Genomic DNA, 11,166 nt, shown 5'->3' with positions numbered 1-11,166 from the left:
GGACTTTTTGATAAAGGCCAGTCTCACTGGAGATAAGTGATATCTCATTGTGGTTTTGATTTGCATTTCCCTGATGATTAGAGATGTTGAGTCAGCCCCTGGCTCAGTCCTGCCGTCTTCACCGTGCTTTCCTTTTGCTTTCAATTCACAGATATAAAAATATCCCTCGTAAGAATACATTACACATTGCTAGTACAAAAATGCATTTGAGAATTTCATCATCGAAAGCCTTTGAGTAAACTGATAATGTTCACTTTTAGAAATGAAAATGCCTCTCAATATTTCATTCCTCTGTGGATATTTTCACTGAAGAATTAGGAGCACATCAACACAGTGTGAAAATAAAGGCAGAGATGCCGTTGCCGAATAGAAACACTATTCATTTTCCTTAACAGCAGTGGTACAGCTTCAAAGAAAAACCCCAAAAAATCCCCAAGCTGCCAGCCCTGCTCTATGTATTCATGAACTTGCTTGAAATAAAGCCGTGTATTCAACATTGTAAATTCCTATCGAGCTCTGCCTTAAGGGCGTATTAGGAAGAAAACTGACGTTAAGTGTAGATTTTACAGACATCAAAATGTTTTTAGTCCTCTAGCATTCTTTATCATCCTTTGGATTGACTTCGGTTGGAAAGCTTGTTATTTGTCTTTGATTCCAATTTCTCTTCTTCGTGCACGGCTTGCTGTTATCACAGTTTCTTTTCTCATTATAAAATGACACGTAAACACACCGTTCCTATTGAGAAAACAAGTGTCTTGTCAATTAAAGCCATTCTTCCCATAGACTTTCCCCTTTTCTCTCATTAAAGAAGAGTCTTCATGTTTGGCTCTGGTGTTGCTAGGAAATAAAAGTGATATAATTGTTAATGGGCTCCAGCTTTATCTTATTCTTCTTATTTACCTGAGGCTCATTTAAATGTTGCTGCCAAATGGTGATTGGGGACACATGCAAATGGATGCGAAAGGATTTTTTTTCACCTCCGCGTGGTAATAAAGAATTCTGAATTTCCTTCCCTGGAGGGATGAATTTGCCTATTCCTTCTTCATAGGCAAGACTGTCTTTGCACACGTAAGGTGGGGTCTGAGTGCGGTGTGCAGAGGTGACTAAGAAGGTTTACCAGCTTTCCACCGTGCCTTCATGGGAGCCCAGAGAGCTCCAAAACTTTATTTCATCCTATTTTCATGGTGCTTTTTAAGCTATAAAGCTAGCTAGGGAAAAACCCAGGAAAACAGATTTCTCGCTCTGCCTCCAAAAAGGAGTGTTTAAAAACCTTCCAGAAGTCTTTAAGCTTTATACCTTCTCTACCCAGTATATTCTTAAATTAAAAAAAATCATTTCTCAAGTTTGCCATCAGATTTTCCCACTCTCCTCTAAAGTAAAACTTCTATTTTTTTTTTTCTTAGAGAACCAGTCACTTTAATTTTTCATTTAAAAACTATCCAGTTATGGGGCAGGAGGAGATGGGTAGAGTCACACCTAATGGGTGTGGTGTGCACTGTCTTGGGGATGGGCACGCTTGTAGCTCTGGCTCGGGTGGGGCAAGGGGAATCTATGTGGCCAGAGCGTTTTTGCTCCCATCTGGATGGGAGATGACGAATAGCAGTTGTAGATATTAGCCCGTAAACCAATGGCGAGGTCTCTGTCGGAAATAGAAATTTGGGGGTAATCAGTATACAAGAGCTATTTAAAGCCACGAGACTGAATGAGATTACCAGAAACTGAGAGCAGTTGCACAAAGAAGAAGTCCAAGGACTGAGCTTTGGAGCACACCAGCTTCGTTAGGAAACAGCAGTGGGCAAATGAGGGAAGCTCTGGAGAAGGCAGGAAGAAAGCCCGGACAGCAGTGTTGTTCTGAAAGCCACGTGCAGAAAGCATTGCAGGAAGCCGGAGTGACGAACTGTGGCAAACGCTGCTAGGAGGTCGGGCGAGATGAGAGCTGAGAATTGAGGTGATTCAGTGGCGTGCAGAGAGTGAAACCTGATTGCAGTGTGGTCAGGAGACAAGGACGTGCACACAGTGATTAAGTCACTCTTTCGGGAAGCTTTTCTCCAGTGGAAGGAGAGGAGTGGAGTGAGAGTTGGAGGGGAACTCGGGAAAAGGGAGGGTGCTTTGTTGTTGGAAGAAACAAAATATTTCTGCATTGAGGAGGATGATCCGGCAGGGAAGACACCGAGGATTCGGGAGAGAGGAGAGTTGCAGGAGTGCATGTCTGCACGGAGAAGAGTCCATGGGGTGTGCACAGGAGGAAGTGAGCGTAGCTAGGAGCAGACGCGGCGAGCTCCTGGTACGACATACAGGTGTGGGCGGACGGGCAGGTACGCTGGAGGGAGATTGCAGAAATTCTCTTTTTACGCTCCGGTTTTCCCAGTGAAAGAGGGAGCGAGCTCATCATTTGGGGGTGAGGATGGGAGGAGGACGCGGAAGTCTGGGGGGAGAGGACCAAGCATGAATCGTGGATCTACGGGACTGTGACAGAGAGCGGGCCAGGGGAATCCGGAAGGATCTGGGCAGCGTTAGGTGCCTGCCTGAGGTCGTGGGCATGGATGGAACGCGATTCCAGGCGACCGGCCCGCGTGGTTGTGTGTTTTCCCAGGCACTTGCGGCTGCACCGTTGCAGGAAGGCAGCAGGTGACAACGTGGTTGGCAGCTTGACATGATAATAGTTTATCAGGCAAATAATGTTCCTCTCTACTTTTCTCATTTCTCAGGTGGTTAAATGGTTTTAATTGGGAAGGACTGAAAGCACGGAGCCTGCCATCCCCTTTACGAAGAGAGGTACGGTCTTTATGACTCTCTTGGTTCTTTTCTAGGGATTTGATTGTATAAACAAATTTTAAGGTGTGTATGCATGTAATAGATTTTAGGTGTTTTTTTTTTAACAGTTTTCCTTTTAACGAAGTGAAACTGTCATGATAATGATGAAGTTGCTTTGCCAATTTGATGGGTATTAATTAGCTCACTTCTCAGGAGCCAATTACCCTGAAAATGCCACCTAAATCCCTAAGTCGTCAGTGTTGGTCAGGCCGATAGAAATTAATGTGAACCATATATATATATATAATTTAAAATTTAAAAATTTAAAATTTTAAACACTAAAAAGGTTAAAAAACCCATACAGTTAATTTTAAATAGTTATCACAATATATACAAACTATTAGCACTTCAATATGTCATCAATATAAAATATTAATGAGATAATGTTACATTTACTTTTTCATACTAAATTTTAAAAATCCCAAGTGAATTTTACTCTTACAGCACATCTCAGTTCAGACAAACTACGTTTCAAGCGCTCCGTCGTTATATGTACTGGTTGCCTTGTCGGACACAAGAGCTCTAGAAGCAGCAGAACATCAGCTAACTTGAGGCAAAAACGTCTCAGTAATGGTCTAGGTCGATACTCTACCAACTTTATGCTAGTGTTTTCTTTAAAAGAATTATGAAGCTTGTGTCTCCTCTTGCACATTTTTAGATTGACATCTGAAGTTTTTCATCAAAGTTTAAATAGTTGTAGAGAATGTAATTTCTAGTATGTTATAAATATTGACATTTTAAAATAAAATATTGCTGTTGTTTCATTCCTTTAAATATATCTACTATAATCTAAATGCCATTGAGATTTGATACCCACCAGCCCTTTAAAAAATGCAGACAGGAATATTATATCGCTTTCGTTTCTCTATATATTTCCATTCCATTTTCCTTATAAAATTTCATCCTGATGTAAAATACTTCTGTGCTTGACAGTCTTTCTTGACTGCTCTGTAAGTGCCTTTAAAATTTAGTTTCAAAGTTTTAAAAATTTCTGTGACAACAGAGATTTCTGTGATAACACAAATGGTTCTTCCATATTTGGTTATAATTACATTTTTATAGCATGCTTGTCACATGAAATCACTGTATTACAAATTTCTAAAGATAATTATAAAATAAAATTTTTGAGAAGAAATGATTTAATGTACCTATGGATAAATATTATTTTTAAAAAACGGGATCAGATTTGGCATCAATTCTATCCATTTTTAAAATTGTTACTATATACCCGCAAGTGCTAAGAGTTGTGTTTACATATGTAGATGGCAATTAATTAATTAATTCGTGATAGCACGGTCACTTTGAGCTCCTTTTGGATGATCTCTGCCCAGGGTCCCCCAAGACACTATGACCTAACATAAATAGTATTTTTAATGATCTTTTAGCTGGTAATACAATTATGTACTACTGACATTTTTTGAAAGCAGTATTGGAAACCATTTGATTTGCAAAATAATTTAATACCAGAGTCCTTTTACCCTTTCAACAGGGTCACTAATATTTTGAGTTGCTCCTTTGGCATTCTGGATACTTTATAAGGATCCATTAACCCTATAAAAATCCAGGTTTGGTAAGAAACTTTTATAAAGTGGAAGGAAGACTGGCAGAATTTGATTTTTTTAATAAGTGCTTTTAAAATATTTTTTTCAATTAAAAAATCGACATAATTTGTCACCGTTAGGAAATAACTCCTCATACCAGCTAGTTCCTATGGAATGTAATCCAGTGACAAAATTCATGTTCTAAAGGAGCTGAGACTGTGACTTAATGATAATTGGTCATGTTTTTCTTATATGGAACTTGCGAGTGGTTGCAGTATGAAATTCGTGTTCAGATGTTACGGGCATTACCCATGTATGATAGCATGCTTAGTCAACGTTATCCTTACCTTTGTTTTAATCCTTTCTACATTAGCTCAGTGGACCCATAGATCACAGCTACTTTGACAAGTATCCTCCTGAAAAGGGAATTCCCCCGGATGAGCTATCGGGCTGGGATAAAGACTTCTAACGGAAGCAAAGATGATTACTGCCTGTACGCTACAGAAGAGGACTATAAGGATCAAGAATCCAATGCTGATTATTTTTCTCTTCGGAATATCATGATATCTTTTGGAAGACCATTAGGGAAAAGAAATCTCTGCACAGGGGTGAGAGGAGAATGGTACAGAGGTGGTCCTGAATTACGATGTCTCGTTTAGATGCTGTGAATTATCCATGTATTTCATTCTTTGCTTTTCTCAAATGTTGAAGGCTATCCCATTTCTCTTTCCACAATCAGAACCATTTTTGTTGAAGAGGCACAGTTTTCTCTGCAATCTATTGCTCCATTCCGATTGTACTTTTCTCCTTTGAGACGACTAAGGTTTGGAAAAAGGGTCTTGCTCTTGATCAGTTAAAGTCATGCAAATGAAAGGAAGTTCAGGGTGAATTTTGGAAGTTTTCCCCAGCTCTCAACCACTCCATAGAAGCATTGTGGCATCTTAAAATGGCGATTTGCAGAATCATGGTAATCGATAGAAGCTCTTGACTTCCGCTAGCATTCAACCTGGAAATATACTAACATGCTTCTGATACTAGTCTGGAGAAAGGCAAGTTTGAGTATTAGCGGTACTTCATCATAAAGTAAATGAGTCATTTAATCTAACCAGGTAATCATATTCTATTGGGGAACTTAGAAAAAAAATAAATGAAGCAAAAATTATTTTTCTTTTTTTGATGACCAGCTGCGATATCTCAAAGACTTTTCAAAAACCTTGCTAAAGGTGGTTAAAATGTGTAGTTAAATGATGGGCCTTTGGAAAGCTTTCACCTTATATGCTAAAATATTTTCACAACCAAAGTAGAAAATATGCTGGAATATACTTGTGAAGGCTTTTCCTCCCCATTAAATACAGAGGAGAATAAATTCTAATAAGCAAGGCTGCTGACTTTTTGAAACTCTGAGGTATTTTGGCCAATTTTGTGATTGTTGCTATGAATAAACCAAAAGAGTATAGAATAACCACGATTAATTTTTAATGAAAATCCCATCGGCAATTGTTGATGCACTGTAATCACTGCTAAGTTAATAGCTCTTTTTAAAGACATTTGAGTCACGGATGTGTTTATAATTTTAGATTGTTAAGGCAGGCAAGCCACCAGAAAAGCGATAAGATTTTAGAAGTAAAAGGAACATCCAGCAACTGCTCTCCTCCTGTCTCTTCTTTGCAATCTTCCCAATAATAAACAGGATAGTCCCAAATTTCTTCTGAGAAATTTACTGCTGAATGTTTCCATGTGCTGACCATGATCACACCCGTGTCCTCTTTCCAAAGTGGATGGACACAGAGCTTTTTCTTTATCTTTTTAATCTGGCAGAGTAAAAATAATGTCCAAGTTCTGACGTTATTCAATCTCTGGTTATGTTTTCATACAATAACATTCTATGTGAAAAGCAACCTCTCCCTAGTACCCACCCATAATTTCATCATTCGGAGAAAGTCAGCTATATACTTCCTGAAGAGTTAACCGAGATTTTTACATTTTAAATTTCCACATTTAGAATCCTTTTGCTGAACCAAAGAGTCTTTGTTTCTTGGAGTAGTATTTTTAAAGATTCTGTATTGTACATAGAAGAATCATTTTTAATAGGATGGACATAACCTGCTTAAAGAATTTCTAAGATTTTTAAAAGATTTTTATTTGCATTTGGTTTGTTTGTACTGTATGTTTTTCCATGTATATATTTTAAAATTACCAACCTATAAAGATAGGAAATTTATGTATTAGGTGGATGTTAGAACTGTACATTTATAATAGCAATGATATTCTCAAAGGAGTATAATAGTTGTAATTAAAAAAGCTTACATATAAAGAAATAAAAACCAACTTAGAGTATTACAGATTTATTTTGATTGGCCATATGTAATCCCCATGTATGATTTTATTGTGTTTTCTTTACTAAGATAAGGAAAGGAGAGATTAAACCATCGTATAATCCCAACTCCACTATTTCCTAGCCGGGTGACCCTGGGAAAAAGACTTAGCTCTTTTGAGTACTGGATCTCTCACCTACAGGAAGAAGCATAGTAGAACCGTACGTTAGAGGCTTGTTTCAGGGATTCAATAAGATACGTGGAATGTCTTTTGCCCAGTTTCTGTGACATAATCAATGCTGCATAGATAGGACCTACTGTTACTGTCTCTGTTAAAATTAAAGGAGCCTTAATAACCGTTTAGCCCTGAACATTATGTGTCATTGGTATCCGTACGCAGAATTATACCAGTTAAATCAGTATCTGTCTTTTTTTCTTTTCTTTTAAACCATGAAGTGAAGATCATTGCTCAAATGTCAGTGTAGAAGACGAAGGGTTAACCCTCGCCAAAATGAAGTGCTTTATTAAGCTAACCTCAACTTTAATTTTTATGAATTAAGGAGACACACACACACACACACACACACAAGGAAATACAGAAAACTATCCCCATGTGTACTATCATATTCCTCATCATTAAGTCATTCCTAATCTCTCTTTTCTAGGGAGTAAAGTTAATTTTTCATTCCTGAGCTGCTTCCACGTAGGGTCAACTGTCTATAATTGTAGTTGTTTACTGTTACCTTTAAATACGAAAATGTCTGGAGGGAGGGAAGGAGAAGGCAGTGGTGAAAAATAAGAGATTTAGAGTCAAGAAATACCTGGGTTTAAATCCCAGCTCTGCCGAGATTTTTGTGACCTTGAATAATAAACCACATTTTTATTCATCTGTAATTTGGAGATATAGATTTAAAGCGTTGAAACATTCAGCCATAATATTATTAATATTGCTAGTAGGTCATCGATGATAATCATTTGGAAATAAATATATACATATATTTCTTTTGGCATAATAATAAATCCTGTTCTTTATTGCTACGAGTATTTATATCCATTATCTTAGTCACACAGGATTCCAAATGTTAAACACACTGACTGTTCTCAAAATGTTTTGTTTATTGGCCTCAAATATGCATTTTATTCCCAATTTGACTGTGACGGTTTTTGCATGGCTTAGTTCCGGTTACTATGACTGTGTTACAAATTACTCCAAAACTTGGTTGCTTAGAACAACCATTTTGTTATTCTTCTGTGGTTTCAGTTATTTTTCAGGTAAGGTTGCTAGGTATTGTGATTACCAGTGTACAAGGTAAAGAAAGAGGAAGGAGATTCACATTTTAAGCACGCATGTGGCAGGCGGTGTGCTAAGCATATTATATATGTTATCTCACTTGGAATTTTTGCCTCAGCGTTAGGACATTCTTATTTCTGCCATTTAATAGGTGAGGAAGCTTGACCCAGGAGGGGAAAAAAAACTAACATCCTTCAAGAATTTATTCAACTAACATTTTTAAAGGACCTCCTGTGTGCGTTATATTCATTGTGGATGCTCAAGTAACATCATTACTATCACTATCACCATTTATGGAGGGAAAAAGTGATTTAAATCCTTGTTGTGTGGTGTATTTTCTGAGGCAAAACTGCTTAAAACAAAAGAACTTGCCTTTCCTGCACTAACTTAACCCAGACATAACAGCTAATGTCAAAAATATTCTCAAGTATACACTGTACCAGGAGATCAGTCAAAATATGCATATTATGTACAGGTGATGTTGTAAAGGTTTTATTATAGATGGTGGAGGGGGACCAGAGAGAGAGAGTATTTTAAACTTAGCTTTTTAATCTCTGTTCATGCCAAATTCAACTTCTGCTACCTTTTTAGTTTTCATTAGAACAAAACAGAATTGGGAATATCAGCTTTATTTTTTTTTTATACTTTAGCCTATTGTTATTTTATTTTTTTAACATTGAAATGCAACATTCATTTAACAAACATTTTTGATCATCTATAAGTACATACGATGATCCATAGAGCAATGGAAATCAAATACCATAAAAAATTTGTTGGTTATGGTTGTTTTCCAAGGTTCTATGATTTTGTGTTACATATTGGCCTTGGTTGAGTTCACTTTTTATATGATAGAGGAATATCGGATATCAGATACAAACCATTGTGTAATATTATGGGGAAGAAAATAAAGTTTAAACTTCAGGGTTGCAACAAATGTTTTAAATATATTTGTGTACAAAGACAGAGAAAAGACCAAAAGAAAATAACATAAAAATGAATGTTGACCTCTGAGTGGTAAATTATGGGTTATTTTCCATGTTTACTTCCTTCTTTCTATTCTTCTAAACTATCCAAAATTTCTGCAATGAACATTTTGGTAATGAGTAAGATTTCTATTTTTTTATTGTGGTGAGAACACTTAACGTGAGTCTACCCTGTTCAATTTTTAAGTGAATAATAGAGTATCGTTAACTATAGGCACAAGTTTGTACAGCAGCGTTCTAGAACTTGTTCATCTTGCATAACTGAAACTTGATACCCATTGAATGACATTTCTCCCTCACCCCAGCCCAGGTAGCCACCATTTTACTCTGTTTCTGAGTTTGACTATTTAGGTACCTTATGTGAGTGGAATCACGCAGTTTTTGTCCTTCTGTGACTAGCTTATTTCCCTTAGCATAATGTCTCCCGGGTTTATCTGTGTTCTCACATATGGCAAGCTTTTATTTTTTTATTCCATTGTATTTATATACCACATTTTCTTTATCCATTTATTCATAGTGTACATTTAGGTTGTCTCCATATCTTGACTATTGTGAATAATGCTGCCATGAACACGAGAATGCAGATATCTCTTTGAAATCCTGATTTTAATTCTTTTGAATCTGTACCCAGAAGGGAGATTGCTGGATCATATGGTAGTTCTATTTTTAATTTTTTGAGAACCCCTCTACTGTTTTTCATAGCAGCTGCACCATTTTGCATTCTTATCAGCAGTAAACAAGGGTTCAAATTTCTCCACATCCTCACCAACAATGGTAATTATTGTTATTATTTTGATAATAGCCATCCTAACAGATGTGAGGTGATATCTCATTGTGGTTTTGATTTGCATTTCCCTGATGATTAGTGACACTGAGCATCTTTTCTTGTACCTGTTGGCCATTTGTATATCTTCTTTGGAGAAATGTCTATTCGGTTCTTGCCCATTTTCTTATTGGGTGTTTTGTTTCTTTCCTATTGAGTTTTAGGACTCAAATACATAAATCAGAAATAAAAGAGCAGATATTACAACTCGTGCCACAGAAATAAGGACTGCAAGAGACTTCTGTGAACTATTATATTCCAAGAAATTGGATAACCTGGAAGAAACAGATAAATTCCTAGCATCATACAATTTACCAAGACCAAATCATGAAGAAATAGAAAGTCTGAGTAGACAAATAATGAGTAAGGATATTGAATCAGTAACCAAAATTTCCCAGCAAAGTCCAGAACCAAATTTGTGGAGAAAATAGCTTACGAAAGAATCTGTACAATATGCTGCTATTTTATTGAAATAGTAAACTGTGTGTGCGTGTGAATTAGCGTGGAAAAATATCCAGAAGGAGATACATTAAAACATTACTAGTGGTTGTCTCTCGATGCCGAAATTACAGGCAAGTTTTACTTTCTTTCTACACCTTTCTCTGTTGTCTATATTTCCTGCAATTATGATGCATTCGTTCTGTTGGCAAATAAACCAATTTAGCATTTTTTATTGAGGATGAGAAAGCCTGAGCCACTGGGGCAAATTCCCATGAAAATCTCTACCTTCTGCAATGTTTCCTCATCTGCAAGTATAATTTCCTGCTTCGGTTTATGGTCCCGCAGAGGTAAATAAAGGGAATAACATGAGAGATGCATCTTTTCACAGACCATAAAAAGTCCGTTTCGCTGGTGAAAAATTCTCTTTTTTCATATCCCTCAGGCACTATATCACGGCTCCATATGGAAGAAAGTGAAAAGGAAACTTAGGAAGACACACAGGGCCTCTCTGCAGGGAGCACGCCGACAGAGAGCTTGCACGGATGGGACGCATGTCCAGACCCCTCTGCCTGCGGGCCTGGCGCACCTGTCGCGGTGGCCATCGGGGTGCGAGAGCTGGAGCAGTGGGCGCCACAGCTAAGCCTAGCGGAGGTGGGGTGGCCGAGGAACACCGTGCAGGCCTTTCACGGGGCAATGACAGCCACAGACCTCCTACAGCTACACTGAGAGTCCACGGCCTGGCTCTCTCCCGCTTGAGCAAGCAGCCTGTCATCCTCAGCTTCTCTGAGGGGGCCCTTCTCAAGTCCCCACCGTGGCTGTCACTCCTACTCTATCTGCCACGACAGTGCGGGAGCCAGACAGACTCGTCCTTGAATCCTGGCCTTCCTGTTAACTCACGTGATCCTTGGGCAAAGTAACCGAACTCCCTAAAATGTCAGTTTCCTCATCTGTAGGCCAG

At 37.9% G+C, this 11,166-nt stretch overlaps 1 protein-coding gene across 1 annotated transcript in view; it reads left to right on the top strand.

Annotated features, from left to right (window-relative positions):
* Positions 1–4,824, top strand: part of PRKG2 (protein kinase, cGMP-dependent, type II) — an 85,315-nt gene extending 80,491 nt beyond the window's left edge. The window contains exons 10-11 of the mRNA XM_012647143.1: positions 2,709–2,775; positions 4,729–4,824. Coding sequence (XP_012502597.1) covers positions 2,709–2,775; positions 4,729–4,824 — 163 coding nt within the window. The remainder of the gene's footprint in view (positions 1–2,708; positions 2,776–4,728) is intronic.
* Positions 4,825–11,166: the final 6,342 nt, after the last annotated feature.

Source organism: Propithecus coquereli, unplaced genomic scaffold, assembly GCF_000956105.1.
Source record: "Propithecus coquereli isolate 6110/MARCELLA unplaced genomic scaffold, Pcoq_1.0 Scaffold26, whole genome shotgun sequence".
Classification (NCBI taxonomy): domain Eukaryota; kingdom Metazoa; phylum Chordata; class Mammalia; order Primates; family Indriidae; genus Propithecus; species Propithecus coquereli.
Note: the sequence above shows the minus strand (reverse complement) of the source record. Positions and strands in the feature narration are given on the sequence as shown.